We start from the raw sequence: 23884 nt of genomic DNA on the forward strand, positions 1-23884 counted from the left end.
CAAACAATGCATTTCCTAGAACTTCGAAAATTTTGTTTATTTAAGAATGTTCTTTGGCATACAAATGAAAGAAGTAATAGTTTTCATCTCGTTCTATTCGTTTACACATTCACATGGAACTGAGGGAATAGATATTCCATGTGTTTGCAAGACTANTCCCCCCCCCCGCAAAAAAAATTAAATTAGAATACTTTAAATTTCTAAAATTTTAGGTTGGTACGGCTGTTCCTTTTCCCTACTACAAATAACATCTTTTCAAGAAATTTTATTTACAATGACAAAAATATAAAAAACATGATAATGCAATTTATCTGTTTAGTCAACTAAACAGAAAGAAAAATGAAACATGTTTATATAACTATTCTACTAAAATTTTCAAAAAATTTTCACGCAAAAATATACAAAATTTTTATGCAAATGAACTGGACAACAAATGTCATTTCATCAGAATTTAAGATTCTGTGTGGTTAAAAATATACACAATTTATATGTGAACGAACTGGACAACAAGTGTCATTTAATCAGAATTTAAGATTCAGTGTGGTTAAAGGGGTTATTTACTTGATGAAAGTTCGTATTCCCTGTTAAAATGAAGGAAAACAGAATTTCATGAAGCAGAGGGAAATTGAGAGATCCAGATCTCACTTTGTTGAGAAAAAAGTTAAACTTTCATCGCCCTCACATCCAAATGATGTAGAGGTAAACATCTCCACAAGCGATTCGGATCTCCTGAAAAAAAAAAAAGGTTTTACTTCTTCCGTTGAAGAAAGTAAAAAAAATTCTTTTGTTTTAGAGACATTCATGATTTAATTTCAGCATTTATGGGCTATGGTATTTCCTAAGCTTTGATACGTGTACTATTTCAAAATTTTGTTAACTTAAATTATTCTTTTTATTTATTTTGTAATCAGTTTCTTGGTCATTCTTTCTTTTTCCTATTATTTTTTGTTTTTGTTACCCTTTACATATTTTTTTCGTCGATATTAACCTGATAATGTACGCATCCATTACCTAGATCTATCTTCGAATCATTTGAACTTTTTGGACATTCTTTCTTATTATTTTTTCAATGTTTACTTTTACTGAAACATCTTCAACTTTTATTTTTTCTATGTTTACTTTTACTGAAACATCTTTTTCATCATTTTAACCTTAACATTTTGAGAATTCTGCTGTTTAATGTGCAAAGATAAGTTGTCACTGTTAGAATTAGCAGAGTCTCTTACCAAATTGAGTAACAACTGACCAGACACAATGAATAAACAAACAAAAAATTTTGCAAGTTTACAACTTTACTAAAGCATATGGTAAATCAGTATCCAGTATAAAAACTTAGCTGAGTTAAAAATTTCGCCTATCGTAATAAGGGAAACTCACAAATTTTGTTAAGTGTTAACTGTCCTTTTGTTTGGGTAACATATAAGTTTTCACATTTTTTAAATAGGAATATTTAGTTTTGACCAAGTCCGAAAAAATAAAAGAATTACAAATTTCTTTAAGTTTATTTGAAAACCCTTCATCGTTAGGTTCAAAAGAAAATTCTGAAAAATTTAGAATTTTGTTAAGGTTTAATCTAGAAAAATCGTTAGGAAACAAAAGTTTAAATAATAACTTAATTTTGTTTGCCGTCACTAATTTAATTGACATTTGAATCACATTTATTTCCTTTAAAAACATTTTAAATGTAATACAAAAATTATAAATACTTTTGTATTAATAAAAGAATTAAAACTCTTTCGGTTTCATAAAATGTCTTTGTTAAAGAGTAAGCGTGGAGATATTCTATTTTGGGAATTCAAGGCTGAAAACATACCATTGAATTATAATTAGATTTATATTTCAAAGGAGGAGTTATTTTTAGAATCTCTACCCTCTTTCACTTCCATATTAGGAAGCATTAAATGATTTTCCATAATGCGTAGAGTTACAAAGGTATGTACGACTGGAACCAAATTACATCATTCTCTGTAGTATTTAATGCGGGAATGATGGTTTTCGCATGTCTCTTGCTAAATAACGTGTTCCAATAAACATCTGCCGGAACCATCCGCAGTTTCGTCCACACCCCCTCCCTTGTGGAGTGGAGATGTGAACTGTTATAACCACCAGCCTAACTTTAAATAAACATTTTTAGAATGTATTATTGGCTTTTGACTGCATTATTAAAGATGAATACAACAATGATAACAAATCAAGGTGGTATCGCTTTCCATGAACAATAAAGGGTTAGAACCGAACTGAGATCATTAATTGGAAAATTGGTTTTTATGTTGCATCTTTCTTATTTAGATCTCAAACACGGTGGAAATTACAGGATCTCAAATGTACTTTTATTAGTTTTGTCTCAAGCGCAGTAAAAAATTCGACTCTTTGTATTGTTTTTTGTAATTTTAGAAATTCAGTCAAATATCTTTAACGAAATCTATAATTAAAGAAGCATATAAATTAATATATTAAAAATTTCATAAAATTTTAAATGCAATTACAAATGAAATTACACATATTTGCATTGGTAAAAATATATTTCAAATTTTTATTGTTTTTAAAACTAAATTAGCTTAGTTTATTTTATACCTTATATATATTTTAAACTTTAAAATTTCATAGTTCTAATCTATTGAAGAAAAACATGTTTGTTTCGAGAAAATTGTGATTACATGAACTAAATATCACTTTTGTTTCTTCTCATTCTTGTCTTGTTAATGAGCAATTTGAAAGCGACATTGAAAGTGTTATGAATCATTACAAAGTTCAAACATTTCTATTTTTTAAAGTGTCAGTTTGTAATAACTACTTAAAAGAGAAAGAAATGAAGTAAAAAGTTTCAACGCAATTTTAAAATTAAGGGTTTCAATTTCTATTCGATAAAAAGTGATGGATATCAGTCGTTACTTGATAATAATAAGTTTTAACCAGTATATGAAATAAAAATCATCAGTTTTCATTGCAACTTAAAACAGAATCATGGTTTTTAATTAGTATTTAAAATAAAAGTAATAGGTTGGTTGCATTAGGCCTTCTGCAAATCCGAAAAAAAAAAGATAATATGAAAGTTTCATTTTTACTTTTTAAAGAAAATTATGCTACTAGTGATTTTCACTACTTAACATGAATTGTAATATTTATATACAATCTGTGAGTTTTTACATATTGATAAATTTATATAGCTGTTGAAGAGTAGAGGTAGTAATGGAGAAATAAATTTTCTCGATAAAAAAGGATAGAAATAAAACGTTCTTTCTACCAGTTTTATATTTGTTTTTCCCGAAATATAGATTTTATAACTGTATAAATACTCTGTAGTACTTTCAAAATATTTTTCTTCTTAGTGAAAACAAGAGTAATGTATTTATAATTTAAGGAAGAAGATTTAAAAGAACCCTCCACTACACTCAATTAATTTTAACTGATAGATATAAAATCGTATAGACGAAAAAATTCTGCTTAATTCATTACCACTGAAAAAATAATTTTAAACTACCGAGAGTCCGTAGTAGATAAAGTCTCAGTGCTTAAAAAAATAAAATTGTAACCGTAAAGACAAGTTTTAACGAAATTATTTTATGAAATAAATGTTGATTTTAGAGAGTTCTAACTATGCTTGTACTATAATAATGTCACTGTATAAAACAAAAAAAACTTAAGAATTTTTTAACACGTTGAATGCCATGGGGATCACCGGTGACTTTGAAGAAATTAATGCTCTACAGAACACACAAAAATAGTTTTATTTATATACACAGAGATGCCAACTTGCTCCGGACAGCGAATAAATATTTTCAAGTGGTAGTTTATTAATTGTGATTCTTGGTTTAATAAATTCAATTTAGTAGATTTTTATCTACCACTATTTCTAAACAATTTGTAGGTTTATACGATTCGCCACTTTTTTTTAAATGTCATTCTAAATCTTTTAAAAAACTTGCAGAATCTGTCTAATATTTTCAATTTAGGTTGTAGTTATTTACCGTTTTGCCAGACGGGCAAGCTAATAAACATTAACTTGGTATTTAACGTTACAACGCTAATAACACTTATAATTATATACTTTTGATGATTCTATTAATTCAAACGAAAAGATATTACGCATAAAGAGGAACGATTTGAGTAAATAAATCAGTAAAATTAAACACATTTAGTAAAATCTTTTATTTACATTGCAACAAATATTTTAAGTTAATTTCATGTATATATTTTAATATCACTCTGAAAAAGTTCCAAAATATCATTCAAAATAATTTAGCACAAGTTTCACATTTGCTCTCATTAAATCAGAATATGCATTCTAGATACAAATTTCAGTATTTAATTTTCAACATTCCTTAATTATCAAGTGTACAAACAACCATTTGCATACGAAAATATTCAATGTGATTGTAATTCACAATAAATAAAAGAATTTAATATAACATGAGTTCTGAAAATTTTTAACTTTATGTACTATAGTGTTAACACTTTGTACGCTGTTAATAGAAATAACACAGAGGAACATATTTTTTGTTGCATTTCTACGAGGAAGATCTTACCGATTTCGGGTGTGGTGATTTCATTCCTGAAATTAGTTTTGTTCAGAAAGCTACAGATTTCTTATAAAATGATATTTTTAGTTTATTTTATTTTTTTATCTAGATGTATAAGTTCATAAAGAAAGTATAGGCTAATATACAGGGTGTAGAAAAATGATGGAAGCACTTCTATACTACGTAAACAACCATTGTTTTAGCTGCTAATCTTTTGGAAGAATTTACATGGTAAAACTGTAGGCGCAATTTGTAAAATCATGTTTAAGGCTTTTAGAAATGGTGGCCCTTTTACCCATGCAAATTTGCATCGATCCAAATGAGCGTTGAAAGCGTCAGAATATAATAACCGTTAGCAATGTAAGTTAAAAGCGTTTTTCCTTTTCCAATATCAAAAATGCATTCTAATATAATTATTGCAAACCTCTACATCTTTCAAATGATCTTGTATTGAATGTTGATCTTTCAAATTGTGCATTCTGTTTGGTAATGCAAAACCTTCTAAAACATTAGCTGTTGTAAAAAAAGATTGTTTACCATAGAGTTAATGTAGAAATGTTTCTAAAGTTTTATGTAAAACCTGTACAAACATATACACTTGTCCGTTGCTTTGAAAATAATACTGAAGGTAAAAAACATATGATCTTAACGTATCGCTTTTAAACTGAAATGTATAACTGCATACAAACCAACTTTTTATCCTTTCGAGGATGATTTTCCCCTGTGGTAGTAAATTCCAATTTAAATTACAATTTTAGGCAGAAACATATTTTGAGTTTTGATTATGCGAACTAATATAACAGTTTAAGTTTATAAATGCAAGGAATAATTAGAATGTATGCATTTTTCTACCACTTTAATAATAGAAATAAAATTTTACACCAATTGCTTAAAAGTTTACCTGCCAAATATTAATATATTTGAGGATGATTTTTCCCAGTGGTAGTAAAATAGAATTTAAATTGCAATTTTAGGCAAAAACAAACGCTGTAATTTGAGGGGGCTTATTCGAATCACAATTAACGTATAATAATTATATATATGGTTAATTTTTTTAAAAATAGTGATGGTCAAAAATATTATAATTTAAGTTTATAAATACAAGGAACATATAAAAAAAAGCACCCATTTTACTCCCACTTTAAATATAGAAATAATATTTTACACCAATTGCTTAAAAGTTGGCAGGTTTGTAAATTGACTTTTTCTTACCACTCTCCAAAGTGGGACACTTCGCATTCACTCGAATGAAATTTTAAAAGAAATCATGGTTAGGAATATATAATTAAATTGGATAAAAACTGTAAGCTTGGAGAGAGAAACCGATTTGAGATTGGAAATCAGTGACGAGAAAATATTTGAGATCCGTTCTGAAATCTCATGCAACAGAAAAAAAATGTTCCCCAGTGTTAGTTCTAGTTTGAACAGATAATAATATAAACAGTTTTAAATAATTTTATCATGCTCTTTTCTTGCACTACATTCAAAACATATTTTTATTTTTCCATGATAAAATATTAATATAGTATTCGTTTCAGCAATACAATATTAATTTTTTACATAATGATAATTTTTAAACATCCTTAATAATATTTCCCTAATATTTATGTTTCAAAAATTTCTAGGTTTGGCAGATAATATATTATTAAATTTAATTTATTATTAAAGCAAGAAACAAATCAATGTTGAAAAAAAAATTTCACCGTTACTTGGTAAAAATAAGTAAAATTTGGTTGCCTAACAATATATATATATATTGAACATTTTAGGGGCTTTAAGACTTTTTTTAAAATTTTCATTAATAATTTAATAAGTTATATATAACATTTAAATAGTTTATATTTATTCTCATATGTATAAAATTCACACATAATAAGTTCATATGTAGAGAAATAAGATCATGTTTAAATTCAGATCATTGATCTTGTTTAAATTCAAATTCATAAATTCAGATCATGTTTTTACAAGAATGAAGATATTCACTAGTCTACAAAAACAAATGAGTGCATATTTGTTCATATGTACACGTGCAGTTTTCTGCACTTGTTAGTTATATATTTCTATTATTATTTATATATCACAACAATGTTACTAATGAGCAAATAAAGAACTATGTTTTAAATCTACAGACTATCTTCATTATAAATGTTTTCTTCAATCACACGATTTGAAATTCGAAATTGTCAATGTATTATTCTTACTATTAAATAGTTGGTTAAACGCTGAGTAAATGGGGGTATTTATGAATCAATATGAATTTTATTAATTTTCTGTAATGCGTATCTTTCATAATTAACAACAACCTGATAATTACATAAAAAGCATAAAGAAATCTTCACTCAAAATGTACAGAAATCGTACTCGTTAAAAGTCTGTGAATACTTACAGAAAGTTCTGCAATGATTGCTTCAAGTTGATACCTCTGTTGGTATTCGGAAAAATTTAACAACCGCCTGCAAAGCGATTAAACACATCAAAGGGCGTTATGAAAAATGGCTGCCAGTTGCCACTCTATCGCCACTTTATTTGTCGAATTATATTATTTTATTTATTGGATTGTAATAATCTTTAAATTAATTTATTCCACGCTTTTTTTTTAAAAAAATTTTTCGTTCAGAAATGTGCTCTGTAAGGTTTACCATATTTTGAGAAATACTTCAAAAGAATTGCTTTAAATTATTCATACAATCTATTTTTTTANACACATACACACACTAATATAACATTACTGTTATGTATTTCATGCGCCCCACGTCTTTCGTTTTTCCATTTTTTTTCTCAATTATTATTCTCCACTACTAAAACGTGGTTTTTAAAAATATATATTTTTATTTAGATTATTTTTTTATTTATTGCATTGTAATAATCTTTAAATTAATTTATTCCACGCTTTTTTTAAAAAAAAATATTTCGTGCAGAAATGTGCTCTGTAAGGTTTACCATATTTTGAGAAATACTTCAAAAGAATTGCTTTAAATTATTCATACAATCTATTTTTTAATAGTTTAAAATTTTACATTTTTAAAAAAGTGACATGTTTAAAAAAAGTGGCCTAAATTTCTAAATTTTGCGCCCTACCAGTTGGGTGGCCTCTCATTTTTATATTCTCCCTCAGCCTATTTGGCATTGATTTAACTCCTTCAGACCCCTGTTTTCTACTATAACTGATTTAAGCATTTCTTTGAATATTATTTCATGATTCGAGGAAATTTTATTGGTTTAATCCTTTCAGAGACAACAAATTTCGATAGGCAATTTAAGTCAGGTTGTACATCAGCAAGTGAGACCTTTGACAGTACATAACTAAACTGTGCAGTAACTAAAGCGGTACACTTTAGCCATTTGTGGTTAAAAGAATAGCAGAGATGCCAACTGCTCCGGACACGCCAAAATAATTTTAAAAAAACGGTAAATAACTACAAAGTAAATTTTGAAAATATTTGACTATTTTTGGTTGCTTTTCAAAAGTTATAGCATTACATAAGTAGTCCTAGTGTTTTGATTTTATTGGGCACCTGGGCCGCGAAGCGGCCCCTATCTACGTAAGTAGAATTAAGTGGTGAATTATATAAGCCTACGAATTATTTAGAAATAGTGGTGGATAAAAATCTACTAAATTGACTTTATTGAACCAAGAATTACAATTGATAAACTGCCACTTTAAAATATATATTTGCTGTCCGGAGCAAGTTGGCATTTCTGGAATAGTGCCTGCTAAACGTTTAAAAGTAATCAGTTTTACATTACTAGTTATTTGTAACATTTGTTGAATTAATGTTGCCAGACTGGTAAAAGTCTGGAGACTTCGATTGATTAAGCACAACCCCTTATGACTCACAATATACGCCGCGAGCTACATTTTATAGTCAGGTTTAAAATACAAATCGTTACTCTCTTCAAGCTTACAGGTATTTATTCTAATAGTCTTTGAAGAGCCGTGGTGGCTCAGGGGATAGAGTATTCACCTTCCAATGAGGTGAACCGAGTTCAAATTCCGCATCCGGCTCGCTCCGACCACAGTGCTGATGTGAAACATCCTCAATGGTAGACGAATCGTGGGTTAGAGATCTCTTTCCTCTCCATGTAACGCAAATGCGGATTAGCTCCCTCTAAAAGTCACCCACGAAGGTAAGTGTCTCCCAATACTTGATCCAGATGTTTATTTGCCTTCTGGATTGGGTTCAAAATTACAAGGCTACGGAGTTGAACATTGGTAGTCGCAAACCAAAATTAGGTCAGCATTTGAACGATGAGTCTTTATAGTATGTACGAATCAATTTTCTATATTGTTGAGTAATGGAAATATATTTTGAAAAAACCCTGCGCATAGTTAAAAATAAATGCAAGCATGGAAGAGGTGGCGTTATGAACTAGGGTTGCATGAGGGGATAGGGTATTTGTCATCTTAACTTTTTTGACCGAATATAGAATAAAACTGAAATGCATCTCAGGAATAAATACCGGAAAGCTATAGATAAGCAACGATTTTTATTTTCAACAGTAAGCCTAAACAGACGGTGTACATTGTGAGGCCATAGCTGTTTAACAAACAATGAGCCAAATCGATTCCGAACACCACCCCTGTTTCCACACTTTAGCCCAAAAGACTGAAACAAAAGAAGAACAGAAGGGGCATCTGAAGAAGTAGATCAAGGCAAAATATAGGTTGAGAGGTAGACATGAAAAGAAAAGGTTTACCCAATTAGGTATTAGCTTGAAATTTCAAGTAATTATTGTAGAACTTTCTGCCAGTGTAGGCAGATTTGGCGATCAGAATTTCCGCCAAGTTTAAATTAATATATGATTTTAAATATATTTTTTTATGTAATAATCCGGTTATGGCTACCTTTACCATGTGAAATAAAGACATTCCAGGGAATTGAAAAAAAATAATATTGATTCATAAAGATTCAATTTACTTAGCAATCCCATCACCATAAAATCGTTAGCAGTCATAAACATCGAAGTTGATCTTTTTTGAAGTTTTTCAGCGGTAAATGTAAGTTTAAACACGATATGCAGTATCAGTTATTAGTTTCAATGCACCTCTAATTTGTTTTAATATTTCACCCATGCAAAATCTGGTACTTAAATTTAATATTTATAAATGTGTTTGCAAAACAGTCATTCATTTTATTTCTATATAGCACTGTGATTGTAAGAAATTCTTAAAATTAAATTTTTAACAAGTTGTCCAAAGCTCAAAAATTTCAAATTTTTTTTTCTCACTGCACCATTTCTTGAGAAATACATGTGGTATCTGTTGAATAAATGTATCAGACATAAATAATGGTAACGGGAATCATGTGTAGAGATGATTCAACGCTATTAGTGAAACATCCAATTAGAAATTTAGGATGAACTTACTAATAAAGTGAGTAAGGGAGATGACAGCTTCTTAAAGAGGTTATTTTGGTTTAGAGAAGAACACAAAATTACGTTACGTATGTTAAATTTTACAATAACATACGTTAGTTTACTCGAATGAATGTTTATAGATAAGCAAGAGTTTGTTACTTTGTTTTTATAATGTAACGAAATATTAAATATTTTTAACTTAATAAAAAGTGGTTGTTGAATCTAAGAAAGATCTAGTTATTTCGATGACTATACTATCACTTAGACTTTTTGGTGGTTTACTGCGATACCTGTATTTATGTAAGAGTGCAGGGCCGTCAATTTTCCGAAAAGTTCTGGATAATATAAAATGCTATTTGTAAAAACATTTTATTTCCACATTTATCTTAATCGAAATAACTATCTAGGACTGCCATTACTTTTTAAACGTTAAAAGAAGCATAGCAGTAGTTTCAAAGAGTTCATTCCTTAAAAAAAATATATGAAACGTTCTTGTTACACTATCTTGTATTTTCCGAAAATCATTATCCCTGAAAGAGTCGGGGAAAAAAACTAGCAAAAGCAAGGATGCATTGAAAATAATAAGAAATACTAAATACGTCTGTAATTGAAAATTTTATTTTTCTTATAAAATGTTTCTTCTATGCTTCACTTCTAAATGTTTATTCTTACACTGTTCACATTTAATAGAGATTTTATCAACTCCAAAATATACAAAAATAAAATATAATTTTCAATACTTTAGTGCTAACTTTGTTGAAAATTTTGATAGAAATTGAATAAATGTTGATTTTTTTATTCATAAGCTAGCTATGTGCTAAATCCTTACCCCAACTTAATTGAAATTGAACAAAAAAATTTTTTTTCAATTGATGAACAGAGCTTTCAAGTGTTTATTTTTCACTGTATTACGCGTCAACGCTACTTGGCAGTGTTTTAAAAACTGGCAAGATTAAATCTGTGTTTCTATGTATTTTTCCCAGACACGAGTTTCAAACTTTTATTTACAAGAGTCATAAGCTGTCCAGTAAAGAAATACAGTGGTCAAAAGAGGATGAAGCGTTTTCACATTCAGATGACTTTTTACAGCCAAAAAAATTTATACATCCGTGACTACCACAAATGAAAGCTAAGTAGGAAGAAAAAAAACCCAGACTTTTAAGTATATTTTAAAAGAAAAAAAGCAAAAAATGTGAAAGAAATGCATATTTCTTTTTCAAATACAATAGTCATCGTTTTTTATGTTTTAATCAATCTCATGATTTATCAGAGTTCAGAATTACGATCTCTACAGCAGGCATGCGATAGTAAATTTCTTTTACAATTTCTGGAAATAATATGAACCGAGTTTCATTGTAGTTCTTCTAGTTCTAAAAACTTCGATGCAAAAGCTTTCGTTTTAAAATTCAGCTATTGGATTCTCGATTCGCCTGCGTTCGTCATCTGCCCATCGGCTAAATTGTGGCTCCTTCATTCACGAGTGTATCGTGGTCTTGTGCTGATCACTGCTTGCGACGACTCTTAAAACTAATTACTTATGAGCCTTGCGGCCTAGGTCTGTAAATTAATTTGCTCATTATCCAGTTAATGTCCCTTTAAGATCTGATGCAAGTACTTTTTTTCTTGCATATATAGTACAAAGCGTAAAAAGTGCTAGGAAAGTTATTCTGTTATGAACATTAATCAATGAAATTAAAGGTAATGCATACCAGAGTATTCACAAATATAATTTTTTATTTGTTATAAATATTTCTAATATTAAAACGGTAGCTATTAAAGAAAACTTTTACTCACTTTAAACTTTTTTAGAATGAATATATAACCATTGTGCACATTTTAACCCTTTAATGGGCCCTTTATTTCTAGTAAAGGTAAATTAAAGTATTTTTGGAATTGAAATTGTTTTAAGAACAGTAATTGATATTAAAAAAAAATTCATTTAGTTTATAAAAATGCCATTTTTTAGGTGGTAAATATATTTAACATGACCTATTAGGAACTTACTGACTTTTATTTTTCTTTATTTATAAAATAAATTCCTTAAATGCTGCAAACTTCGAAAGGAATTATGTATTTTTTAACTTTTATACGTTTTTTAAAAGAGACAAATGGTTACCAATTTTATTCAAACTCACTTCAAGAAAGCTGAAGTTATTGAAAAATGGAAACCTAAATTAAAAGTGGTAAAACGTGGTGGTAAGTATACTTACCACGGTCTTCAAAAGGGTTAAATTTATTAATAAATCCCACCATAGTGAGGACTGAACCTTGAAGGGATAAATGAACTATAATAATTAAAACAGCTCGCGACTTTTAAAATTTATCTATGATTTGAATTGACAATTTCTAAAATTCAAAGAACTAGTTCCTCAGCGAACTCTAGCTTTTCAAACACTGCCAAACTAAGTTAACGCTAAGTTTAGATTTAGTACATATTTTCATGAATTCAAAATTCATCTATAATTTCCATCTGATACATACTTAATTCAAAATTGTTTAAAATCAAAGAACTAGCGAACATAAAAATTTCCAAATTTTCAAACACTGCCAAGCTAAGTTAACGATAAAGTATGGATCTAGCACACATTTTCATGAATTCGAAATTCATCAATAATTTCCTTCTGATACATACATTCAAAATTGTTAAAAATCAAAGAACTAATACCTCAGCGAACATTATAAACTCTAGCTTCTAAAATACTGTCTAAGTTGAGGCCAAGTATCGATTTATCATACATTTTTATGGAAAATAAAAACTTATAATTGCAGAATTCCAATACTAACTTTTGTATTAGTCTTTTTATATCAGTTATCTTCATCCGCTGTCACCCAATCAGTTAAGGTTTAACACCGGACAAGGGTTAGTTGATTTTTAATTTATTCTATAATTAATTAAAGTATCTAAAATTTAATCAATGGAATTATCATTTCACGTGTGTGATGAATTGCACATCATTAAATGAAGTAAACCTGCATAACAATGATCATAAAAGCTCTCAAGACGGAAGTACAATTATATCAGTGTGCTTATCACCATAATGCTAAAGTGTGCAACACCGATAAATATAATCTTTCATATGTGCGAACATTCATTATCTTAAAATTGTAACCTTTTTTTTTTTAAAGTAAATTCTTCCATAACCTAATATAAAAGTAACAATTCACATGGAAATTAGTTTGAATACAAAGTTAGTTTCAATTTAATGTAACAAATAAATTGAAATAAATTAAGAACATCTTGAACATGATTTGTATACACTAATATCTTATTTTTATTTTACAACTATTTAATCTTAAGATTTAATAATGAAATGTTTTAAATTATAGAACCCAATTGGTTTCAAATGCGCACTCAAGGAAATTTCGAGACATTCTAATGATTGTTTTCAAATTACTATAACATATTAGTAAGACAAAAGCATCATCCTGATAAAATTAAATTACTCTCACCGTTTAAATTTATTGAAAAACGTAGTTATTAAAGTTTTAATTTATTTTTTATTTTTTTAAAATTTGGTTACGAATTAACTCTATTGCATAAAACAATACAGCTTTTTAAATATTATAACTGTTTTTTAGAAACCGACAGCAATATGAAATCATTAGTATAACACAATAATGCATATTACCTGATTGCAAACTTCATACGCTTCAAAAATACACAAAAATGAAATGACCGTCGACATGTTGCAAGTGCATCAAGCTCCCATTTCCAAGACTGACGTGAAAGTAAAGAATCAAAAATGATTTTAAAGAAAAAGAAGAAAAGCGTTAAGTTGCCAACGAAAAATGGATGAATGAAGGTAAGAAACTAAAAAAACCGCAGAAGCCGAGATAAAAAAGAAATGAAAACCAGAACAAGAATAAATACTTTGGCCGAGAGGCAAATCAGAGTAAATTATATTTACACACGTTATGAAGAGGAGGAGAGGAACTAATGTTGTTAACACGTTGAGCGCCGCGTCAGCCATCGGTGGCTGACACTGAAATTGCATTTAGGCCGCGTCAACCACCGGTGACTGACACTGAAATTACATTTAGGCCACGTCAACCACCGGTAGCTGACACTGAAATTACATTTAGGCTGCGTCTACCACCGCTTGCAGACACTGACCTCTCACATAGGCCGCGAAAAACAGCTGGATGACACCTTATAACATGATATAGAACTATAAAATTTACACTCTTTTATGGAATTGCAGAAAATATATTCAAAATTTACTTAATTATTGTGATTCTTAGTTTAATAAATTAAATTTAGTAGATTTTTATTCACCACTATTTTTAAACAATTCGTAGGCATATATAATTCACCACTTTTGTCAGATATGCTATGCTAAACCTTTTATAAACTAGCAAAATTTGTCTATTTTTGCAAATTTAGATTGTAGTTATTTATTGTGGCATTCAAATGATTAAGTCTGGAATCATAAAACGCTTAAAACATGTCGACTGTCATTTCATTTTTTGTATATTTTTGAAGAGTATGAAGTTTTCAATCAGGTAATATCTTTCAGTTTCTTGGGATTATTTATTTTATCAATAATACATGGTCAAGATTCCATATTAACTAAATGAAAACTTATTTTGGAACATCGAATTAATTGGAAGTATATAATAAATTTTTATGGAACTCAAATAATTGCACTTATTTAGTGACATATGATGAGTATTCGTTACACCATATTTACAAGAATCAAACAAAATAAATTTGGTTACAAAACATTTTGTCGAAAGGCAGCTCATACAATACAAGATTTACATGGTTCGAAACACTTAATAGTTAATATTTTTAAACCATTAGTTAAAGTTGATAGAAGACTTTGAAAGTGTTACGTTAATCTTTTACCAATGCTTGTGTGCAATCATTGTATATACAATATTTAAAAATTCATTTTTAAATATGTACACATCTTATGTGCAAAAGATAGAATACAAAGTGAAATATTTTTAGCAAGACTTACATACATTAGAGTATACGACCTGCTCAATTAAAATTCCTTATAACAAAAAGACTTTATACGGTTTTTAATAAAAATAACTTAACTTAGTGATGACGAAATAAAAATTGATGAATTATAAGGGGATATTTTTTTTAAATGGTTAGCATTTAAAATCATTATCTATAAGTTATCAGGCCTTTAACATATATGTTTCACCTATTTATATATAAATAATCAAAATCAATCTTAATCTTTTCTAAGGCCGTGCTAAGTATATTTACCGTCACTATAACATTGGTATGCCATTTGTTATTAATTTCAGCTCTGATGAAGTAATATTGAATAAAATTGGTTACAATATGCCTGTTTTTAGGGAATGTAAAATAAGTAATAACATTAAATTTCTTTTTCAGTTTGGAGTATTTATAAAATTTAATTTAAAAATGAAAGTCATTAAGTTTCTTACTTTTATATAACATCTATTAAGTAGTAGTAAACATACTTACCACAAAAATGTTAAAATTCAAATTAATTTTTATCAATTCATATAAAAGTATTTTAATGTGCCTTTACTAGAAATAAATGACCTATTTATTACATGGTTAACTAAATTTATCAAATCAAAGATCAATTTTGAAGTCATTTTATGTGGTATGATGTTACTCTTAAAAAGATTATAAATCTTCGGAATCCTGGAAAACGGCAGCTAATATTGGCAATTACCGATAATATATTCAACAAAATGTGACATTTTGCCTATTAGCCATTTTGCTCAAAGAATATAGCAAATGGTCAGTGTGTTTAGGTTTTGCTAACTACTCTAACTTATAAACTTTAAACAAACTACTCTAACTTATAAACTTTAAACAAACTACTCTAACTTATAATAGCGGATTCTTTTTAAACATTTGAATTAAAATGTTATTGGCAAAGGATTTTAAACGTTTCTACAGTACATTAAAAATACCCGAGAAGCTTGTTGTAATGTTTTTAAATGCTGACCAAATTCCCTTTCAGTAAAAATGCTGACGCAATTTCCTGACACTTTAAATGCTGATGCTATTTCCCCTGCTATCTGGACAGGTCATATATAATGTAAATAGGTCTTGTATAGAAGCATATTTTATACTAGATGAACTCTTCTATGAATAAATAGCTACAGATCTAATTTACATTATTCTATGAGCATGTTTGTAAAAACAGACAATCACATTTACAAGTATTTGTGCTTTTTTTTTCTTCGAATATATATATACGTAGCACTCTGACAAATATAATAAGCAAGAAAATTATTTTTGTAACAAGTACGCAAGAACGCACTCGTGAGAGATCAGTTGTTACCTGAAAAACGTGATTTAAAACCACCTAAACATAGCTATTTTTCGCGATCATCGCAATCATTTTCTGATGTGAAACGATGGGTATCGTTGTTAACTTCGATGCTTTTATGAGGCATAAGGCGAAATGCCTCACTCCTTATGAAAGCATACTGTGTTATGTAGAGTTGGATAGCTGTTTGAGGACAAATCTTTCTGTAAAAGGTATTTTTGTAAGGTGATTCTTAAAGATATTGTATGTAAGAGAGTTTCCCGAAAGTAAATAGACACGCGTAATGGCATCAGATGTATAAAAATTACAGCAGCGCCACCCATCAGGGTTATTATTGATAAAAGATAAGTGCAATGTAGGTTGTGTATAAATTTATTAGTTCATATGAGAGCATTTAAGGTGAATCTAGAGTTAAAATGAATGCGTCCAGAAAAGAGCAACATGAAGTAGTAGGATTATTAATGGTAAGAGATGATTGCATAGTTCCTTCAATTAAAGTGTTACATATAAGTCATATGTTGCGACTTTTCGATCAACACTAACTATATCAGTGTTTCCCAAACTTATGACTTTTGTGTACCCTTTCTAAATTTTTCGTAACTCTGTGTACCGCTAATAAAAAAATTAATGCATTTTTTAAAACACTATTTTTTAAAACAAATATGTTTATTTTTACTGTAAAAAAATTGCACAAAAGTTAAAAATCACAACTGGCTGTTGACACTACTAATTATTAACTGTTAGCTTTGCAAAAATAATAGCCAATAGAAAAATACGTAATTGTAAATTTTCATGGCCAGCATAGTTTTTAAACAAATTTTTTGAAATTTTCGTTTGTTGAAAGATATTTCGCATAAGAACGGGTACCCCCGTTAAACTTTCCTCGTACCCCTGGGAGTACGCGTACTACACTTTGGGAAACACTGAACTATATCATCATCAGCAATTAACAATTCGTTAGAGATTATGGCGCTTGCTAAACATGGTCTTATATATGGGGCAATTACAATATAAATCTAAGCCGCCAACGAAAACTTTCATATAATTTGATCATAGCCGTTTCTTTTAGACAGTGAACTCCTGCAGCCGTTTCTTCAAGACATCATAAACGGCAAACATAAACGGCATCTACTCACTTTCTGTCATTAAAAATCATACCATTGCGCATAGTTCTCATTAGTTTGCATCTATCTTAGAACGATTTTACATTTACTTTAAATGCTTTCAAGATTACTGGTTAATCAGTTATATGCTATCTAGGATGCTCATAATTATGGTGCAACCATCGCTACTGTAATTCTGATGCTATCACGCGTGTCCACTTTTTGTCCTTACAGTATTGTTATTAAGTAATTTAAAAGCAAGTTTATATGAAACACATTCGCGGAATTTTGCAATAAAAAAAGAGTTATTATTTTTTGTAGGATATAAAACTATGTGCATAGCTTTGGCATTCTTTTAATTGAACAACAAGTTACATTGGCAGTTAAGAAAACAGTTAAAATTAATGACCAATTGAAAAAAAAAGATTTATTACACCCGGTAATACTAATATATACTAGGTCTAGCTAGTTTAGTTTTTTGTTGATTTGTTTTTGATACCATTTTTAATTGTTTCAGAAAACAAACATGAGTCAAGTTTTATTTTTCATTAAAAAGACCTACCTTCATCGTAGAATCACAGTTTTTCATTTGAATACCTCAAATGAAGAGACGATTATTTCCATGAAAATAATACAATTAATAATTTGAATAAATAAATATTTCCGGAGTAAATTACTTATGATTCAACGGTTGAAAAATCTCAGTTAATTAGTGTTGTTCACATTTGTGTTGAGTATGTAGGGTTATAAGTCAACCAAGTTCTTTCTGACTAATACCAAAAAAAAAATTTCTTGGATTTAATTGATAAAGCAAGCGAAGCATTAATGTATTCTTAAATTACTTTTTTTATTAAAATGCTTGATAATTTTTTTTAGTTTTATAGAAATACCGATCAGTTGTAATCTTTGTTCAAGAATGATAAAATTAACACATAGTTTCAGTTCCTTTAATAAGTGACTTCAGGGTCTGTATGGAATGAGCCGACTGGGATTTAGGCATGGGTTCATCAGGCGAAGAGTCTGTAGCGGGATCTACGGTGACATTTGGTGCAGAGGGGGATGGGCTTATACCTCCCATACAACAAAACCCCCTTCTCTCACTGTCCTCCAATTCCGAATCAGATTCTCCTTTATTGCTACAGAGCTCTTCCAAACTAACAGTCAAGTTCTCAGAGTCTCTGTGAAGTCTCCTCTTTATGAGACCCTCCATCATGTGATAATCAGCCTCTTCGGCTCCATGGAGAATCTCCGACTCCACGGAGAGTAGAGTTTGGTACTCGGCGCTGCTCTGTCGCGAAAAAGAAGGTGCGAATGTGTGGGTCAGCGGTGAAGTTGCCCTCGGGCGACTATATCTGGTCATCGAAAAGCTCTCAATGTCATCTGTGATGCTGGTATACTCACCACGTGTCATGCCTAGGTGAGGTCTTAAGCCTCCAGGGTACAGACTGCACTCACTGTTGTTGAGAGTGGGCTTACGCGTCATGCCTCCGCCCACGGCGACAGATGCACTACGTTCCACGAGCTGCTTTGTTGGTATGAGGCCACCGACTGTGTCTTCCATCTGGGATACGCTGTTGCCTCTAGCGAGGGCAGGTTCGGAAGCTGCAACATCCGATTCCACCGACAGCACATTGAATGTGTCGTGGGTGGGAACCGTCGATTGTCGGAACAATCCCAGTCTGTCGATGGCGGTCCTCGACAGTCGACGCTGATGACGACCACCGATGAAGACAGATTGTGATTCTACTGAATACTGAGGAGTGAGAGAGTTCTGAGATGTGACAGGTTCACGTGTGTCGTTAAACTGCACTCTGCTCGAAGATGGACTCTAGAAAAATAGTTGAGAAGTCAGATAATATAACAGAGAATATAATAGGAATAGAATTTTGCCAATCCTTTAATTACTATTCTACAAACTAATGCTACGTGATACCATTAAAGGAATAGCATATTTCATAGCCTTTTAAGATTCCTTTAATTTAATAAATTTAATTATTTAATCATTCTTGATCCAATTTTAATTAAATTAAAGCAGTTTTTTTCTTCTAAATAATGTAAAGGCTAACTTTCTAATCCATTACATGCGTATAACTCATTAATTCATTGTCGCGACCAAATCGAATATCAAAATCTATTGTTAACTTTAACCTGCTTCATTTTTCTAACCACAAAAATGTTCCGGTTGCAGGGTTATATTAATTTCTCACAGTCCTTGTGGTGATTAACCTGTAGCCAGATTATTTAAAATTAAATGTTTATAACGAATAGGTGTTTTGCTTTTGGCTATATTGTCTATCGATAACTCGCCAACTTTGGATTTCTTTCCATGCTCCTAAGGTGTGTAAAAAATTATTTCGCTGGTAATTTAAAACTGTCAGTGTTAGGACAGGAGGCGTTTTGATGCCCGAGGGCTCCTTAGTCCAACAGTTTATTAATTGTAAAAATCATCATTGTTTTAAAAATAGATTTCTTCTCCTCTATAAAGGCTAATTGAGCCCTGTTGGTTCAGAGGATTGAGCTTTCACCTTCCAGTAAGGTGAGCTGGGTTCGAATCCCAGCAAAAAGCTGGTCGATGCGAATTACGCACCCGGCTTCGCACTGACTTCAGTGATGACGTAAAATATCCTCAGTGGTATACGAATCATGGGTTAGAGTTCCCTTGCCACCAGACCAACCGTGGGAGGTTTTCCTCACTATGTAACGCAAATGGGGGTTAGTTCCATGAAAAAGTCCCTCAGGAAGACAAATTTCTCCCAATACTTAATCCAGAAGTTCCCTTGTCTCCTAGATTAGGTTCAAAATTACAAGGCTACGGAGTTGAAAATTCGTAGTCGTAAACCCAAAATCGAGTCGGCAGTTCAACGACTGCTATAAAATAAAATATAAAGGCTTATTATTTTGTTGCCGTTTATTATTTTATCGTCTGCATATGGCTTTATTTGCATATTCCATAAATATTCTCTAAATAAAACAACAAGTTTTTGTTCAAATTCTGGAGTAAATCATCCCTATTTTACAAGAAAAGCAAATGTACCAGAAAACACCACTACTATGGCCGAAGCCTTCCATAAAACTGAACAAACTAATTCTTTCATAATAACTGGACTGAAATCTCCCGAAAACTATAAAATTGGAATAATTGTCTTGATAGGCTGTATCTCTGCAAAACCATGAATTACCTACATACAGCTGATTTGAGAAAACAAGACCAAACTTATCCACGGTAGTTCACTTTACTTTTGGCAGATGGCAGCACAAAAAGAGGCATTTATAACCTCCTCTACGAATGCATTGATTTACATTGATCTGAGCTGTGAAGTTTAATTAAAACATTTTTATTTAAAATTTAAAAAATGAATGAGAGTGATGTTAACATAATCTTCTTGATCGTTGTGTAAGAAAACGAAAGTACTTCTAAATGAACTTCAGTAAAATTTGTATCTTTAAAATTCGATATGAAAATTTCTATCTTTCTAGATTTTTTTTATTCCTCTATCTGATATTTTTCTTTTATAATACATATTTGATTTTGTTGCCACTGATAGTTTTGATGTGAGCCGCGATGAATTAGGGGTTAAAGCAGAATGTCTGTAGTCTCACAAAAATCTCTTTTAGTGGATCTGTTAATTGCCACTTCTTCTAAAAACTTATTTCTATTCATCTATCCCAGATTCGTTTGTGAAAATAAATTACTTAAGAAATTATTTATTTCAAAAATCCTTAAAAATTGTATTTGGAATTAAGATCACGAAAAATTTTCCTGACCGGTAGCCACCCTGATTAAAGGCACTGAGCTGTCATTGTGAAGTACTGGGTTTTGAGCTTCAGTTTCGGCTTGAAGCCTACGCAGCTTCAAATCGATGGAATGAAATAAAAATTGTAGAGCCTTAACCTTCTAGATCCCCTATGTCCACATCAGACTATTTTGGGAAAGCTTTATGATAACTTTGCTTTGTTTTCTGTAATAAAATGTTATTTTTCAATATATATATTTTTTTTACTAGGAGAACGTGAAGTTTCTCATCAGGGCGCATTCCTTTACGGCAGCAAAAGAGACGTTTCAAAATAAACAAAACTTATCCTTAGATAAAAATCACTCTTTATAATGCGCCTATTCTTCTAAAAAATTAAAAAGAAATATAACATTAATTGAGCTTGAGATGAAAAAAGTAAAGCAGAAACAGACTTACCAATATAAAGTAAAATAAAATAAACCTGCGTTAAAATTAGATGTACTAATCTAACAGTAACAAAAATTTTTAAGAAGAAAAAAAACGAATGTGCTCTTAGCTTTATCGTAAAAATAATTGGTAAAAAATATATAAAGCAAATAACATTACACTGCTGCCATCTATAAAAAAACACTTTAATAATAATAATAATAATTGGAATATTTCAGTAACAACCCCTAATAGGTAAAGAAGTTAATAAAAACAAAAAAAATATTTCATTTGTAAAATTATTAGAAAAAAGCCCCATTTAAAGGTAATATTTGCAGAGTTTAACATACAAACGTAAACTAGGGATAAATCCTTTTATTGGTTTCATAGGGAGAGTGTTTATAAGTCAGAGCCCACATACGTAGATAGAAGGTCGTTTATAGACTTTATCCTTCATTCATACATTTTTCCATGGCAGTAAAGTCTACCTGTATTATCAGCATTCATCGGTTGCGTCCGCTTATAGGTTAGAGACATTCATACCTATTAGGAAAGCTATCTGTTTTTGCATAGCTATCTGTTTGTTATTTGCCATGCCCTTAGTGATAAAAAATGCTATATTTCCCCATCAGAGGAAATTTTGAACAAAAATATGCATATTCTTATTCCACTAACGGTATTTAAAAGTCAAAAAATTTATAAAACTCTAATGCTAAAACTTTTTGTCGCCAAATATAAATAATAATAATTATTTTATGACACGAACTTTTCTTAACACAAATTTTTAATTCCCTAACTGTACAATAATATCCTTTAAATGTAAATATCATATAATTTATAAAAAATAAATGACTGTTACGATTTTAAATCTTGAAATACAAGTTGGTCTCTAGAGGCGGCTAGTCTATGATACATTAATCTATGAAAATTAAAAGAACAGAAATTCAGAGGATGCCATACCTTCACAGGTTGAGGCAATGATGGATCTTCCAGTACCAATGCTTCATTTGTGGGCTCCACAATTTTAGGAGCTTCTGTGCTCCTAAGACGTGTAAAGCTCTGAGCGTGTTCGTCCTTTTCATCATCTGACGGCTCTGATTCATCACAGATTGAAGACATTGTTCTAAAATGAAAAGATAATCATCAGCATGCTAAGCAGTACGAATATTTTTAAACAATTAAGTTTTTTCCCTATATTTTTTTAAAAATTTAGTTACTCCCATATTTCGCGCAACAAATTGTTAAGGCTGTTTTTTTAAGACTCTGTCATCACATGCGAAAGCTTCAGTTTTGTTAAAATAAAAAGCGTTTGTGATCTAATCTTAAACATTTAAAAACTTATTCCAAAGCTGCATTATTTGAGCTCATAAAAATTTGCAAAAATATAGAATTATTCATAGATTTTGATAATTTTTATCTAGGTGAAAAAAAAGTCTCACCAAATTCCGGAATATTGAACGACTTCCCTTTGTTTTTGGTTCTTGGACTGGAAACTTTCAAAAAACGATTGTCAAGGAAAGAAATTTTTGCTGAGAAAATTCAAATCCACAAATTTCATGATTATTAATTCAAGACTCTTTTATTGATTCGAATATTTTCCATTCTTTTCATTTCAGAACTAGGTTAGTCATAAGTCGAAATAAGTCAGCCGTTTCCTAACTTCTTAAATCAATATCGTATACCAGTTACCAGTACGACATACTAGTCAACTCAAATCAATATCGCATACTTGTAGAGTTATTTGTACCCCGGGAAAGAGTATCAACTGTTAGTAAAATCAGTTCATATTTATATTGTTCCCGTAAGAAGTAAAGCATCTTTGACTTCCAACACTCGTTAACATGGATTTTCGGATGAAAATTTAAAAAGCCGTTGTTTAACCCTTTCGCGCCGACTGTCACAAATACGTATCAGCATAAAACCGTATCAATCAGGGTAAAAAGATAAAACTGGTAACCCAAGTATTTCTTTAGCAGTTTATTTGTGGGCGGAGTTATAATTGTTTGATTTATTTAATTCACCATTACTTTAGTTCAAAATAAAATTATTTAGTTATACTTTGAACTACCATTGATTATACACTCTATAACAAAAAAATCGACGCACCAAGAAGGAGTTGTCCGATTGAAACGGAAATTGATGAATAGGAAGACAATGTACAGAATAGAAAATGATTAAAATTTCAGAACAATTGAATAATTTATTGCAGAGTTACAGTAACAAGTTTAATAAGGTGTTGACCCGCCTCTAGCCTGGATACAAGCTGCCACACGGCGTGGCATAGACCGATAAAGCTCCCGGATGGTCTCTTGCGGTATTTCCTGCCAAATTCGATCCAATTGTCGAACAAGGTCATCAACATTCCGTGCCAGATACAATATCCTTCCCATCATATCCCAGACATGCTCGATGGGAGAGAGATCTGGTGATCTGGCAGGCCAAGCATGAGAGTCACCATCACCTCTAATTTA

At 30.3% G+C, this 23884-nt stretch overlaps 1 protein-coding gene across 1 annotated transcript in view; it reads right to left on the reverse strand.

Moving 5' to 3' along the window:
- Nucleotides 1–16050: 16050 nt before the first annotated feature.
- LOC122269824 (transient receptor potential cation channel trpm-like) overlaps nucleotides 16051–23884 on the reverse strand; it is a 255102-nt gene continuing 247268 nt past the window's right edge. Inside the window, exons 25-26 of the mRNA XM_071187014.1 lie at nucleotides 22374–22536; nucleotides 16051–19081 (exon numbers count right to left, since the gene is read on the reverse strand). Of these exons, the coding sequence (XP_071043115.1) occupies nucleotides 18179–19081; nucleotides 22374–22536 (1066 nt within the window). The 3' untranslated portion in view covers nucleotides 16051–18178. The remainder of the gene's footprint in view (nucleotides 19082–22373; nucleotides 22537–23884) is intronic.

This window comes from Parasteatoda tepidariorum, chromosome 10 (genome assembly GCF_043381705.1).
Source record: "Parasteatoda tepidariorum isolate YZ-2023 chromosome 10, CAS_Ptep_4.0, whole genome shotgun sequence".
Taxonomy (NCBI): Eukaryota; Metazoa; Arthropoda; class Arachnida; order Araneae; family Theridiidae; genus Parasteatoda; species Parasteatoda tepidariorum.